This window comes from Cnephaeus nilssonii (genome assembly GCF_951640355.1).
Source record: "Cnephaeus nilssonii genome assembly, chromosome: 12".
Classification (NCBI taxonomy): domain Eukaryota; kingdom Metazoa; phylum Chordata; class Mammalia; order Chiroptera; family Vespertilionidae; genus Cnephaeus; species Cnephaeus nilssonii.
In genome coordinates, this window is record NC_137083.1 from 7,254,523 (window position 1) to 7,270,164 (window position 15,642).

The following is a 15,642-nucleotide window of genomic DNA, read 5'->3' on the forward strand; positions in this document are numbered from 1 at the left end:
TAACCTGCCTATTGATCCCCCTTATATTTGCATCCACATGCCATCAGGTTATCAAATTCCTGTTTTGGTGTACTGTTGAATTACTTTTGGTTTCATTCAAGTACAAGAAACTAATTCTCTAGCCCAATAAAAGACCACAGTGGTAATTTGTATTCAGAAGAAAGATGAGTAAGAGCATAATTCCTACCTTTCACCCATCCATACAGACCTAGTTGCTGGCATTATGCCAAAATGTACCAATATGCCTCTTCATTCACTTGACAAATATTTATTGAGCACCCACTATGTACCAGGCACAATTCTTTGTGTGTATATGTGGCAACTTTTAAAATTTAGAATCTTGGTCATGAGGGCTTAAGATACAATGGAATGAATGCATACATATTTGGAAACTTATTGAATACTATACACACACTCCACCACTTTTTTAAAATGTGTGTGTGATAAGGACACTTAACATGAAATCTACTCTCTAAACAAAATTTGAAAGAATATGACATATATTATTAATTGTAGTGGCAATATTGTATTGCAACTCTCTAGAACTTGCTCATTCTGCATACATTAAATTTTATACCCATTGCACAGCAAATCCCCACTTCTCCCTCCCCAGCCCCTGGCAACTACCATCCTACTTTTTGTTTCCATGAGTTTGGACTATTTTAGATACCTCATGTAAGTGAAATCATGCAGTATTTGCCTTTCTGTGACTGGCTTGCTTCAGTTGGCATAATGTCCTTCAGGTTTATCCATGTTGTTACATGGGACAGAATTTTCTTCTTTTTCCTAAGCACAGTTCCAAAAGCTGAAAATATATCTGAAAACAAAAACCTCTGCTATTAAGGAGGTCATTCTAGCAAGGAGAGAATAACGATAGTGGAAATAAGTGTGAAGGAGATCAGCACTGCCAGCGCTGGAAGGATTGAATATAGGTAGTCAGCATAAGGCCCACAGAGAAGGCATCATTTGAGTAAATATTTGAAGAACATAAAGATGGATATAGGGATACCCAGGGGGGAAAAAAACTTTCTGGGCAGAGAAAACATCAATGCAAAGAACTCTAAGATGGAATCATGCCTGACACATTCAAAAAACAGCAAGGAGCCCTTGGCTGGTTTGGCTCAGTGGATAGAGCGTCGGCCTGCAGAGTGAAGGGTCCTGGGTTTGATTCTGGCCAGAGTTGATCCCCAGTAGGGGGCATGCAGGAAGCAGCCGATTAATGATTCTCTCTCATCATTGATGTTTCTCTCTCCCCCTCTCCCTTTCTCTCTGAAATCAATAAAAGTATATTTTAAAATTATTTCTTAAAAAAAAAAAAAAACAGCAAGGAGGCCAAGGAGACCGGAACAAACAGAATAAAGGGGAAGGTAGTAGGAGATGATGTCAGAGAGGATAACCAGGGATAGACTGAGTGAGTACTCTTACGGCTCAATGTGAGGATTTCAGCTTTTACTGTGAGTGTATTGGGGGCCATGGGCGGGCTTTGAGCAATCTCATCCACAAACCAAAATACAAAAAGGGCATTCGTGCACCAGACAGTGAATGCCAGACTTGTTTTCTTACAGAAACATGGTCAGGTGGGCCTGTCCCACCTGTCTAAGAACCCCCTCTCCATAAATTTTCCTCTCATTCACAGCGTTGGAGGGGTCACCCCGAGGAACTTCCTGCGTCTCTTCTCTGTCACCCCCAAAGATAAGAGGAGAACATCACATCAGTCCCTTGGAAGGGGCCAGGCAGGTGAGAGTGAGTCCTGCGGCTCACAAAGAGGACATGATGAAAAAGGTGGTCATTGGGAGGCAGCAGCCGCAGGACAGTGTCGGCAACAGGGACACCTCCTCACTCCAGCCATCTGTGCCTTGTTGCCACGGCACTTTCCTAAACATTGTGATATAAAACACACAAGGACGAAATCCGCCAACCGAACCGTTTTTACATGTACTGTACAGTTAACTATATGCCCGTGGTTATGCAGCAGCCCTCTGGAACTTTTCACTTTGCAAAACTGAAACTCAGTACGGAGTTGAACAGCTCCGCCCTTCCCTCTCCCCCAGGCCCTCGGCCACCATGCTACTTTCTGTGGCTAGTAGTTTGACTACCTCATGTTGGTGTCATAATGCGGGACATGCTTGTCTTTTTGTGGCTGGCTTATTTCTCTCAGCGTAATGTCCTCAAGATCCATCCTTATTGTCGAACCTTGCAGAATCTCCTCCTTTTCACAGGCGGATGGTCTTCCATTTGAAGTGTGTGCCACCTATTCTTTATCCGTCCACCTGTGCAGGGGCATCTTTGCTGTTCTGAATGGGCCCGCAGTGGGCACAGGAGTGCTGGTAGCTGAGCGCCCGCCCTCCATTCCTTCCTATAGACGCCCAGAGGTGGAACTGCTGGGTCCACGGTAGCTCTACTTTTAATAATTCGAGGAACATCCACGCTGTTTTCCACAGTGGCTGCGCCAGTTCACATTTCTACCAACGGTGCACGAGGTCTCCTCACCAGCGCATTAGTACTTTCTTTTCCGTTGTTGTTGCTTTTTCATAAAGGTCATCGTGTGTGAAGTGGTTTTGATTTGCATTTCCTGATGAGGTTGAGCATGTTTTGAGAAACTTGTTGGCCATTTGTTTAGCTGAGCCTTTGGACCGTTTTTAAATTGGGTTTGCTTTTGTTGATGAGTTATTGTGAGTTGTTTACATATTCTTTTTTCCCCCCGTTTATTTATTTATTTATTTATTAATCCTCACTCGAGGCTATTTTCCCACTGATTTTTGGAGAGAGTGGCAGGGAGAGTGAAGGACAGAGAGAGAAACATTGATGTGTCTCCTCACACGGATTGGTTGCCTCCCCAACGGCCCCAAACAGGCCGGGGATTGAGCCTGCAACAGACAGGAATGGAACCTGGGACCCTTCAGTCCGCAGGCCGACACTCTATCCACTGAGCCACACTGGCTAGGGCGTCCCCTTTATTTTAATGATAAAAACCATGGCAATTGTTCTGTGAACATGATTGAGCTAAAAGGTATTACCAGAGTACGGATTCGTTACCGGAGAAACAGAAATGAAACTTGGAGATGAGATTTCACCGTTTTAATTTGCACTCCTGCTGTAAATGTAAGGAACCCTCATCAGATATGTGGTTTGAAAATACTTCCTCACATGCCCTTGGTCCCCTTTCTACGCTGCAGTGCTGGCGGCGCTGCGCTCTGCCTTGCTTTACCGCCAACGCTACTGCGCAGGTTAGGAGGTGGCACCGCGCGGCCTTCTGGGGGTTGTAGTCCAGACCCAGGAGGCGGGACGTCGCGGAACTTTTGTTTTTAATGGACCAAGGTTGGAATCGGATTCCTATTGGGTGGGGCTACAACGAAACCCTGCGTGGCCCTCCTTAGCAGAGACAGATAATTAATACAATTCCCTTTTCAGTGCTTGGACAGCACCCGGACCTTGGCTGGGGTAGGCCCACCTGCCGCCTCGGCCTCCGACGCAGGCCACGCCCTCCCGCTTTAGCCCGGCCCCGCCCCTCGGCGCTCGGGGGCGGGGCTAGCGGCGGGGGCGGGGCGTCCTGGCCTTTCAAGCTCGCGCTTCTAAGGCCCCCAGCGGCCCCGAGTCCTGTTCTTTTCCGCTTGGGAGGCGCGCGAGGATCTGTCCATGGACCGGGCGGCCGTGGCGAGGATGGGCGCGGTGGCGAGCGCCAGTGTGTGTGCCCTGGTGGCGGGGGTGGTGCTGGCCCAGTACATATTCACCTTGAAGAGGAAGACGGGGCGGAAGACCAAGATCATCGAGATGGTGAGTGCGGGTACCCGGCGCGCGTGAGAGCCGGAGAGAGGACCCGCGGGGCACTCGGGCGGGAATGCTAGGGGCGCCCAGGGGACCCGTTCGGGACCCCCGATGGCGGCACTCGGGGCCTGGGTTATGTCTCCCTTTGAAACAGAAAGGCAGCGAATAGGTGATAAGGAAACAAGCTACCTCCTGCTGCAAAGTCCGTTTCTATAGAGATAAACTGAACCTCCGGACCGGTTTCTCCCTCCTTCCCGCATCCCCTGCAAACCCCTTGCAACCGATCCGGTTCTGGCAGAGGGGTTGTTTCTGCGCCGCGGCTGGGATGAGTTAGATCATGAATAGGTAGGGTAGGTGTGCCTGCTCCGTGGTTAAAAGAATGCCATTAATCCAGTTGGAGTTCAGAGCTGTTTATTTTGTATTTGAATGTGATTTATTTCTTCTTGTTTCAAACCGCCAAGAGGTGTCTTTGTGTTCATTTTTCCCCCAAAAAACCTATTGCATAACATTTTAGAAGTCTATTTACAATTTTATTGTAATATAATGTTTCAAGAATTCTATTTGAGGAACATTATAAGGAGTGTTTGCAACAACGTCAGAGGTTTTTTTAAAAAAAATTAGAGTTCATTAATCAAGACAGGTAACCCACTGAGTTGCATTCCAAAGTACTTACTGGAGTATATACTCCAGGTATATTCCAGGTGAACATCTGGAGTCAAATATTTTTGACAAATCAGTTGACAGTCTACGACTCTACTAAATACTAATCATTTTAGGTTCATGCACTACTTAGAATATTTCAGCCTCAGCGATAAGATCTGATGGGTCAGATAAACTATTTGGTTGCTTTTGGCCGCAGGTTGAGTACAGAAATACTTTCCATTACTAAGAGTAAAAAAAAAAAAAATTAACTCCTTCATGTCTCATATGTCAATTATATTTCTAGGTTTTGTTTATGCTAGCATTCAATTATTCTTGGGTTATTACTTCTTTTCTCCACTTGTATACCCACAGCAGATAGTTTTTATCTTAGACATTTCATTTTGTTTACAGTGCTGTCCAGCGGAGAGAACTTTGGTGGCTTCCTTTTGTCCCAAACCAAGAATTTACTCACGAGTATCTTTTGTTTTTTTTTATTGATTTTTTACAGAGAGGAAGGGAGAGGGATAGAGAGCTAGAAACATCGATGAGAGAGAAACATCGACCAGCTGCCTCCTGCACACCCCCCACCGGGGATGTGACCGCAACCAAGGTACATGCCCTTGACCGGAACCGAACCTGGGACCCCTCAGTCCGCAGGCCGACACTCTATCCACTGAGCCACACCGGTTTCGGCATACTCACGAGTATCTTTATGTGACCCATAAAACTTTATTTTGGAAACATTTATAATACACATGCGCACACTGATTGCCATACCTGCTGGTGTGTGGTTCTGTGTGTGGAACTGTGGGTTCATCTGTTACGTCACTTCTCTAAGCCAAAAGAGCTAAAAATGAATGCTCTCGCACAATTCCACAGTGAACCATCAAGAACAGTTTGCCACCTTCGTGAAGAGAGGGACCAGACAATCTTTACATATGCATATGTATACATACTATCATATTCACATTGTGACGTATGGGCTGACTGCTAGGAGCTATTAAAAGGAAAAAAGTCAAAAGAACTTGATGCTTTTAACTTGTAATTTTACTTCTTCCAATGGGATAAGCATTTGTTTGGGAATCGGAAGACCTAGATTCAAATCCTGGTTTTATCTCTTGGTAATAGATATGTTCTAGGGGGCATGCTGTGCCCGCTTCACCCTCAAAAACCCCTACCTTAGAGAATCTGAACGAACCCATGGATGTCCAGTGGATATAGCTGAAACTGGTCCCAGGTAATGGAACCAGCAGTACCTACCTGCCCACAGTGGGCCTGTCCATAGCTGACGGGGTAAACAAATGGCTTCTGGCACTGGATTTGGTAGGATGTACTGCTTGGAGAACTTTTACGTAAGAGACACAGGGAGTTGCTAGTGGGCTGCACACCCTGCTGCTGAAATGCTCTGTGAGGCACCGAGGTAAACAGACAGAAGGGAAGTCAGCCACATGCCAGAGGTCTTCAGAGATAAGAGGGGCCCGTTCATGATGTTGCTGTTTCTTTCCCTTCAAGCCTATTTATTTATTTTATTGTTTAAAGTATTACAGATAGTAGTACATATGTCTCCTTTACCCGCCCATTGACTTCCCCTCCCCCCCGCCCCGGCCTCCCCTCCCCGCCCCTGCACAATTACTCATCATTTTGTGTGTCCCTAAGACCATGTAGCAGCCAGCCTTACCTATTAATGAAGCTAGTTTGGGTAGATTTCTCTTCCTTGCAACCCAAATCTATTTAAGATTACTAATTCATTTATCGTAGTCAATACACTTTATTTTTAAATGAACATTTTATTTTGGAATAATTTTAAATTTATGGAACAATTGAGCAGGTAAGTAGAGTCCTCTTGTACTCCACAACCAGTTGTCCCCTGTTACTGACATTAGTATGGGGCATTTGTTAAAATTAATACTTATTCATATATTTTATTTTGATTTTCTTTCTTTTTTAGGAGTCCCCTTGCCCCTTATTTATACATTTTAAATATCCATACTTTGTGCAGATTTTCTTTGATTTTGCCTGATGTCCTCTGCCCCAAGATTCCATTCAGAATATCACATTACATTTGTCATCATGTCTCCCTATCCCCTCCTGGCTGGGACAGTTTCTCAGATTTTCCTTGTGTGTTTTTTTTATTTGTTTGTTTTTTTAAGACACTATAAGAAATATATATCTATATTTGGAGTTTGTCCCACGTTCCTGGCACCCAGCCCCTAAAACACTTGGACTCTGGCAAGTGTCTCTTGTATGCTAATGAGATGGACTCTGCCATCTGGTGGCCCCAAGATGTGCGATGTGGGCTGGTACCCATAAAGATCAAGGCGTGGTTACAGGATGGAACTTTCAGTCCCCCCTCGCCCCTTCTGTAGAGGGGAAAAGGGCTGGGGTTTGGGCCAATCATCTCTGGCCAGTGAATTAATCAATCTTGCCTGCACAACAGAGCCTCCATAAAAACCCCTAAAGGAGAGCTGTCAGGTTGGTGGGTACCTCACGGTGCTGGGCGGGCGGCGTGCTTGGACGGGGCATGGGGCTCTACCCCCCTTCTCCCACAGCTGGCCCTGTGCTTCCCTTCCACGTGGTTGTTCTGACTTGTATCCTTTGTAGTAAACCCGTAACCATCAGTAAAGCACCCTCCTGAGTTCTGTGCCAATTGTGGGACGTGAGGAAGGGATTGTGGGAGCCCTCGAATTTACACCCAGTCCATCAGACCTGTGGGTGGGCAACCTGGGACTTGCCCACTGGCATCTAAAGTAGGGGGCAGATTTGTGGGACTGCGCCCTTCACTCACTATAAATAGTGTCAAAATTGAATTGGCCGTGGAGTGGAATTGGTTGGTGTGAAGAAAACCCCCACACATTTGGTGCCAGTGTTGTGTATGAAAACAGTTCAGTGTGAAAACAATAACAGAATAAAATAAAATAAAAAACAGTTCAGTGTGAAGCATAATAACTTTATTAAATAGTAGCTGTAACTATTATACCAAAGCACGGAGTGTCAGCCCCTCTAAAATCATTTTTCCTTATGGACACTAGTGGGGCATAATTTTAGCCACTGGTCTTATTTACTTTCACCTTTCTCTCTCCTACGCTTTCATTGTCAAAATTACTCTTTCCAGCCCAGCCGGTGTGGCTCAATGGTTGAGCATCGACCTATGAACCAGGAGGTCACGGCTGGATTCCCAGTCAGGGCACATGTCCGGGTTGCAGGCCTGATCCCCAGCAGGTGGCGTGCAGGAGGCAGCCGATGGATGTTTCTCTCTCATCTTTGATATTTCTGTCTCTCCCTCTTCCTTCCTCTCTGAATTCAATAAAAATACTAGTATAATTTAAAAAACAAAACAAAAAACCTACTCTTCCTAATTATCCCCAGTAAGGATGACTTGCAGTTTTTGTAAACTGGACTAAAAAGGTTAAGGTTGCCAAACATGTATATAGAAGTTCATACATATAACGTTGAATTTTGCACAAATGTGACTGGTCTTCGGGGATGAATTATGATATAATGGTAAGCCTGAATTCCTTTCTCCCTCCAGTCTCTCTGGGAGTCGTGCAATATTGAGGCCTCCCTCATATCTGTTGACCATCACGCCTCAGTTTTAACTCACCATTCCAGTCAAGCATGCCTACTCAGATCCGACCAGTTCTCTCCCAGGTCCCTCCTCCTCTCAGATCAGACCTGGCAGCCAGGTATGGCTGGTCTCTCCATAAATTCAAAGCTTCTGGAGCAAAGGTTGAGCCCTGGCTGGAAGTTTCCTCCTGTCAGGCAGAGAAACCCACTTCAACACAGAGCTTAGTCTTTGAAGGATGAGGCTCTGAGGCCGGGAAATGTGATCAACATTTTCATATTGAATGATACATGACAACTTTAGTGTTTATACTTGGTTGATTTTTTTTTTACTTGATTGGTTTTTATTCGTGGACATTGCTTCCCTAATTTATAGTCTACAGATAGCATTTATCTCTTTCAAATTAATTTAGCCTAAATATAAGAGCGTTAACAATAATAAAATTTTCAGGAAATAGTAATAACTGCAAGTTTTCCTCATGAAAGAAAGACCCTGTACTTGAAACGGAGTAAAAATAAGTGCTAGTGATTAAAAAGACTGTGGTGTACAAAATTAAGTTCTAAATATGGCTTCTAAAGAAGACAGTTATAGGAGGATCTTTACACCATTAAAAATGTGTTTGGGCCCTGGCTGGTGTGGCTCAGTGGTAGTGTACCAGCCCTCGAACTGAAGGGTCATGGGTTTGATTCCTGGTCAAGGGCACTGTTCTTATACAGACCTATGGGAGTTTAAAAGCTAAAATAAATAAGGGGTTGTAAACTAAGTTACATTCATGGGAAAGAATGGCTTCCTTTGATAGACTATTCAGTAAATAGAAAGCTGGCTGATGAGAACAAACATTTCCAGCCTCTCATATTTACCGGTACTAAGAGAAATGGAGTTATAATCTTTTTTTTTTAATCCTCACCTGAGGATAGTTTTCCATTGATTTTCAGAGAGAGTGGAAGAGTGAAGAAAAGACCGAGAGAAACACTGATGTAAGAGAAACACATCGATTGGTTGCCTCCTGCCTTCGCCTCGACCAGGACCCGAGCCAGGGAGGAGCCTGCAACCTAGGTACATGCCCTTGACCGGAATCGAACCCAGGACCCTTCGGTCTGCAGGCTCTATCCACTGAGCAAAACCAGCTAGGGCTGGAATTATAATCTTTAAAGTAGAGAGATGAAAGGTTTTCTATAAATAAGTGGAGTTAAATTAGATGATCTCTAAGATTTCTAAAGATGTGGTTTGCATGTTGAATAGACACAATGCAAGGGATGTAATTAAATACAACTTGATTTTCTCTCTAGTGGTCCCTTTAAAATTCATTCAGTGTTTCTCCCTCTTGGTGAAAACTAAGAGGTCCATAACTTTTTGCTCACTCTCAGGTAAAAAACTATGTATTTTTTAAAATATATTTTTAAAACATTTTTATTGATATTTATATATTTTATAGAGTGGAAGGGAAAGAAAGAGATAGAAACATCAATGATGAGAGAGAATCATCCGTTGGCTGCCTTCTGCACGTCCCTTACTGGGGACCAAGCCCACAACCCAGGCATATGCCCTGACTGGGAATTGAACCCATGATCTTTTGGTTCGTGGGTTGATGCTCAACCGCTGAGTCACACCTGGCTGGGCATGACTATATTTTAAGATCACAAGAAATCAGTCTCATTTCTGCCAACAGATATGTCCAGTCTTATCTATTATTCACGATTTCAGTATTAATTTTCATGTGAGACTTCCAGGTGGGCATTACTAGTGCTCACCAATATTTTCAGTCCTTCTGTCCTCCTTGCAGTTGGGCAAGCTTTCACTACTCTGGCCAATGAATTGCGTCCAGAGATAATATGATCAGTTCTGAGCCACTGGTGATGACCGGGTGCCCAGTTACCCATATTCTCTCCTTCTGCTGGGGCTAACCCTGAAGCACCATATTGAGATGGAGATGATACTATCAAAGCAGCCTGGAATATCATGTCATTACATGGAGGACAGCTGCCCGGAGAGCCATCTGGACCCGTGTTGGACTGTGTGTGAATGAAAAATAAACTTTTTTGTTGTTCAGGAACTGAGATTTTTGTGTCGTTACTGCACCATAACCTATCCTAATACAGACTTTTCCATCATCCCCAAACTATGGCTTCTTGCAGGTGGCTTCTCTCCTTCCTAGTTAATGGTGGCCCCTGATCTGGGATGGGGGAGGAGGTCATAATCAGCCTTTCTCTTTCCCTGCCGCTCCTCCTTCCTCCGCTAGTCTTTGCTTCAGACTTGTGAGTCATGGGGTCGGAGGGATGGGGCAGCATTGAGGAAGGAAAGAAATAAAGGTTCTTATTGGACTTTGTAGGTTTGTGTTCTCTGGGCCTGCAAGATATTTGCAGTTGACTTATCCTTTGTTTGTTGGTTTGTCCTTATTTTTTTAAATCCTCACCGAAGGATGTGTTTATTGGTTTCCAGAGGTCGCCAACCGGTGGTCCATGAGGTCCGAAAGGTTGGCTACCGCTGGTTTAAGGAAACGTAAAATTTAGACAGAAGAAGGGAGAGAGGAACACCGATTGGTTGCCTCTCGTACGTGCCCCAACCCAGGACTGAACCGAAACCGAGGCACATCCCTTGACTTGGAAGTGAACCTGTGACCTTTGGGTGCACAGGGCGATGCTCCAACCAAGGGAGCCACACCTGCCAGGGCTTTCTCGTGTCCTGACTGCAGCCCCTGAATGTGGCGATGAATATTTCTTTGCACCTCACTCAGCGGAGCTTTTTGAAGTCCCTCCCTGTCAGGTGGCTCTTTGGGGCGGGACAGAAATAGGTTCCTGGCTGGTTCTCCTGTGTGATCCCTGCCTGATCTGTGGAAACATTCACTCGCCCCTCGCTCTGACAGACTAGGGATGCAGACCTCCTTTTTCTTTGGCTTTTTCAAATTTTAGCTTGATTGAGGTATGACACAAAATTGTAAGGTACTGAAATGCACATCGTGGTGATTAGATACACATTGAAAAAGGGATTTCCTCCATCTATAATTGATACACCCATCACCTTACAGATTTATCTTGTGTGTGGGTTTTGTGTGTGTGATAACATTTAAATTCATAAAAACATTTGCTGAATTCTCTTAGCAAATATCAATTATGCAATATGGTGCTATCAACTGTAGAAAATACAGAACTCTTCTCAGTGGAGTGCAACAGAGCCATTTCTGTCCCCACCTGTCTTTCTGTAGCATGGGTCGGGCAAACACATTTTAAGTTCTCCAGGTGACCCCACAAAAGGCCCCACCTGCTGGTCTGGTGAGAAGGTCACCTTAATGAACCGCCCCCTTGAACAGCTCTTTATGAATGCCATCTTCCTTCATGTTTTTCACCCTTTTTTGTTCTTTAAGTGGGTGAGGGCCCTAGGGTCATGAACCCAGTTCTCTCTGTTTCCTCGTTAGATAGACGGCACCTGCCCAGCTGGCGTGGCTCAGTGGTTGAGCATTGACCCAAGAACCAGGAGGTCACAGTTTGATTCCTGGTCAGGGCACGTGCCTGGGTTGCAGGCTCAGTCCCAAGTGTGGGGTGTGCAGGAGGCAGCTGGTCAATGATTCTCATCATTTAAAAAACATTTTTTTACATATTTTTATTGATGAGAGAGAATCATTAATTGGCTGCCTTCTGCACACCCCACACTGGGATCGAGCCCACAACCCAGGCACGTGCCCTTGACCGGAATCGAACCCGGGACCCTTCAGTCCGCAGGTTGACACTTTATCAACTGAGCCACATCGACTAGGGCTCACTCATCATTGATGTTCCTATCTCTCTCTCCCTCTCTGAAATTAAAAAAAAAATTAAATTAAATTAAAATTAATAAATAAATAGTCTGCACCTTAAGTATGATACCTATCATATTGGTTCCAGAATTGAGCCTAAACAGGAAGTTTCAGAATTTAACATCCTCCTAAGTCTAAGAAATTATTTTTCCGGTGTCACCCTTTGTAAGGGTTCGAATTGTGTTCCACCTAAATTCAAAAATTCATGTGCCAACCCTCACTGCCTCAGATATAATGAACTTTAATTAAATTGGTAGGGAGGGGCCCTAATCCAATAATACTGGGCCCTTATAAGAAGAGGAGGAAAAACCTGGGGCGTTTGTGCACCGAAGTGTGAACTGAAAGGCAGCAAGAAGGTGGCCATCTGCAAGCCAAGGAGAGAGGCCTCAGAGGAAACCATTCGCACTAACATCTAATCTTGGACCTCCAGCTTCCAGCTTCCAAAGCCACCCGATCTAGTATTTTGCTATGGCAGTTTTATATTTATTTTTTACCCAAACTGTAAGAGAACATTTATTGGGTGAATTAACAGAGATAGGAAAAGTAGTTCCTAGGAGAAATGGGCTTTGCAAACACGTTCTAGAGGTAAAGAAAGGGCCCTTGGAGTTGGGGAGTGGGGAAGCTAATGGTAAAGTGCCTGGGGAGCGAGGGGGGAGGGGAAGGGAAAAGGAGAGGGAAGGGAAAGCAAGGGCTTACGTGGCAGTGATGTTTTGGGAAAAGCTTACCCTACAATTTCCCAAGTGGCCAAAAAGCCAATGAGATTTGGCATATCCACATTATTGCTTCGTATTGTAGAAATAGGACAGTTCAGGACTTCTAGAAATGGATTTGTGTAGATGGTTTCTTATCCATAATGTTAAAGCAAGAAGAAAAGAAAGCTTGAGAACTGTGCCATTTACGAGGTGTTCCGAAGGAAAACAGCTGTCAGAGGTGGAATACAGGAAGTGATTCCAAAAATAGGGCAGAATTAACAGTATCGGACTGCAGAGGTCACAAGTTGGACGGAAAAGCTGTTGTGGCCTTGGCCTGAGCAGCCACTGGACGAACCATGAAGGAACCACAGTGATTGCTGAGTATAAGAAATACTTGTATTGAGGGCCTGTGTTTCATTTTGTTTTGTTGTTGAATGGTTGTCACGTGAACCTGTTAGTAGGCAGAAGAGCAGTGAAAAGTAAGTGATTAAAGATGCAAGAGGGGGCGGGCCCTGGCTGGCTCAGCTCCTTAGAGCATCATCCCAATACTCCGAGGTTACAGGTTCGATCATCTTGGGTAACTGAGTTCTGAATCCCCAAATTAATTTCTCCTGCATTACTAGAATATATCATATATATATATATATATATATATATATATATATATATATATATAATTGATTTCAGAGAGGAAGGGAGAGGGAGAGAGAGACAAATACCAATGATGAGAGAATCATTGATCGGCTGCCTTCTGCACGCCCATACCGGGGATTGGGTGCGCAACTAGGGCTTATCCCCTGACTGGGAATTTAACCGTGACCTCCTGGTTCACAGGTCAACACTCAGCCACTGAGCCATGCCAGCTGGGCTAGAATATATTCTAATTTTTTTTTTTTACAGCAAATTATTTTTCTGAAATAGGAAACTAATCTTTTTTTTTAAAAAAAAGATGAGATGGTTTGATCTTATTCAGTTATTCTTATATCCTTCATTAAATTCTCCCAAAGTACAAGTATCTATCAAAGGAAATAAAATGCAGGCACAGCCGAAACCGGTTTGGCCCAGTGGATAGAACGTCGGTCTGCGGACTAAAAGGTCCCAGGTTCAATTCCGGTCAAGGGCATGTACATTGGTTGCGGGCACATCCCCGGTGGGGGGGTGTACAGGAGGCAGCTGGTCGATGTTTCTCTCTCATCGATGTTTCTAGCTCTCTATCCCTCTCCCTTCCTCTCTGTAAAAAAATCAATAAAATATTTTTAAAAATGCAGGCACAAACCAGTGTCACCCCAATAAATTTAATAAAAAAAATTTTTGTATTAGAACAAATGTGTAGTCTTAAGGTTACCCCCTAAAGAGAAAAAATGAGGGTGGGCATTATTTAGACAGCAGGCTAGGGAGGCTAGGGGACATGGATGTCTCTAGAAGTTCCCCAACCAGTTAAATTTGTCATTTCTAATTTAAACACATCTCAGCTATTTATGGCTTCCTTGTGAACATCGAGTGTTACTCCTTAAATAGCTGGTGCTGTTTTTGAAACCCAGTATAGCGTGTTTCCTTCCAGGTGGTGAACTTCTAACAAACACTTCCTCCTTTCTTCTATCTTAAGATAGTACTGTATCAGATGTCCTCCGGGCACTACAACTAAGCAAGTGGGAAGTATTGAGTCTGTACTTAGAAAGGGAAGGGGGGTGGGGGCTGGGCCAAGACTTAACTGCTTTAGTGGATTAAACTAGCATGATCACTTAGGCTTTTAAAATATCTCTGTAGCTCAACGCTTATGTAATTTATACCAGTACTCAGATTTATGACCTTGTAGGACCTGTGTTGAATTCCTGATTTGTTTTACAAAGCCTATTTCCTCAACTCCTGTGGCATTTCCTGATGATTCCTCAAAATTTAGCAATCTGTGTACTGTCTTGTATTGTTTGCTGTTGTATGTGCTCTTTAAGAGTCTGAGTTGGTACATATTTCGTGGTCTTTCTGTTTTATTAATTGCACCTAAGAGAAACGGAGACCCCCAAACAGTGGCTCCAATACACAACACAGATTGTATTTTTGTAAGTTAATGAGAAGTTCAAAAAGAAGGCAGTTGTTGGTGTTAATTAGAGAGTACAAGGATATCAAGGCAGAAGTCTTTGGTGTTTTCTTAGCTTTTCTTAGGGTCATGCGATGGCTGTCGCAGGCCTAGCCAACATATCTATATTTTCAGGCAGCAGGAAGGAAAGAGGAAACCTATTTCAAGTAAAGCAGAACTTTCTCCCTACGTGTCATTGGAGAGAACAGTCACATGGCCACCCCAACTGTAAAGGAAGCTGAGATTTTGTTGTTGTTGTTGAGCAAATTGCCATCCTCGGACAAAACTGAGATCCTATCAGTGAAAAAGCAGGCGAGAGTGTATGCTAATTCGGTATTCAGCAGTCTGCCACACTACACCACAGTGTCTGTTCTTATTGACTTCATATTTGATCAAGAGAACACACATGTATATAATCTAATATTACTGGTGGTCAGTTGGCTGGTAGAAAAATAGAGCATCCCAGCTAGTCCAAATACTTGGTACTACAGCAGAAAAGAATGCAAATTCAGAATAGTTCTGCTCTTCTGGCCGCCCCAAGAGTGAAGATTTATTCATTCCCACCTAAATTGTCTGGATCTTCAATAGTTCTTGAGACCTGGCCACTGCCTTCACACATGTGTATCAGATGTGGAGGCTGGTCTCCCGAGTAAATGTGACAACTAGCTTAGCAGCTAGAGTCCTAACAGTACTTTCAAGGTATCAATAAAAGGCGACGTGGATTTCAAGGGAATAGGAGATGACGTTGGGTAATATTTGATGGATGTGGCGGTATTTGAAGGGTACCCATTCTGATTGGTTCAGTTTGAATAAAACGTTTTGTAAAATAAGGGAAATACATTAAATTCTTAACATTGGCAAAGACTATATCCAGGATCATCTTGAATCTCCAGATCTGCAAGTATGGAAATGTTTATTCCAGGCATGTGACTTTGTCCTTTGAAGTCGCACTTGTCATGTTTCCTGTGTATTACCCTCATTCAGCAAGTTAACCCCATGAAAAGTTTGGCTTCTTTTCTAGTAAGCCATTTTTAGGTTAGCTGGGACAGTTTTAGGAAGTTAACCTGAAATTAAAATGCCAAAATCAGAGGCAAGGAGCATTTATTTGAGATTTAAA

At 43.9% G+C, this 15,642-nt stretch overlaps 1 protein-coding gene across 2 annotated transcripts in view; it reads left to right on the forward strand.

The window, feature by feature from the left end:
• The first annotated feature begins 3,537 nt into the window (after positions 1-3,537).
• Positions 3,538-15,642, forward strand: part of NT5C3A (5'-nucleotidase, cytosolic IIIA) — a 46,934-nt gene continuing 34,829 nt past the window's right edge. Inside the window, exon 1 of one of the 2 annotated variants that reach the window (XM_079785671.1) lies at positions 3,538-3,774. In XM_079785671.1, the coding sequence (XP_079641797.1) occupies positions 3,637-3,774 (138 nt within the window). In that variant the 5' untranslated portion in view covers positions 3,538-3,636. The remainder of the gene's footprint in view (positions 3,775-15,642) is intronic. The other variant, XM_079785673.1, reaches the window with a different exon arrangement.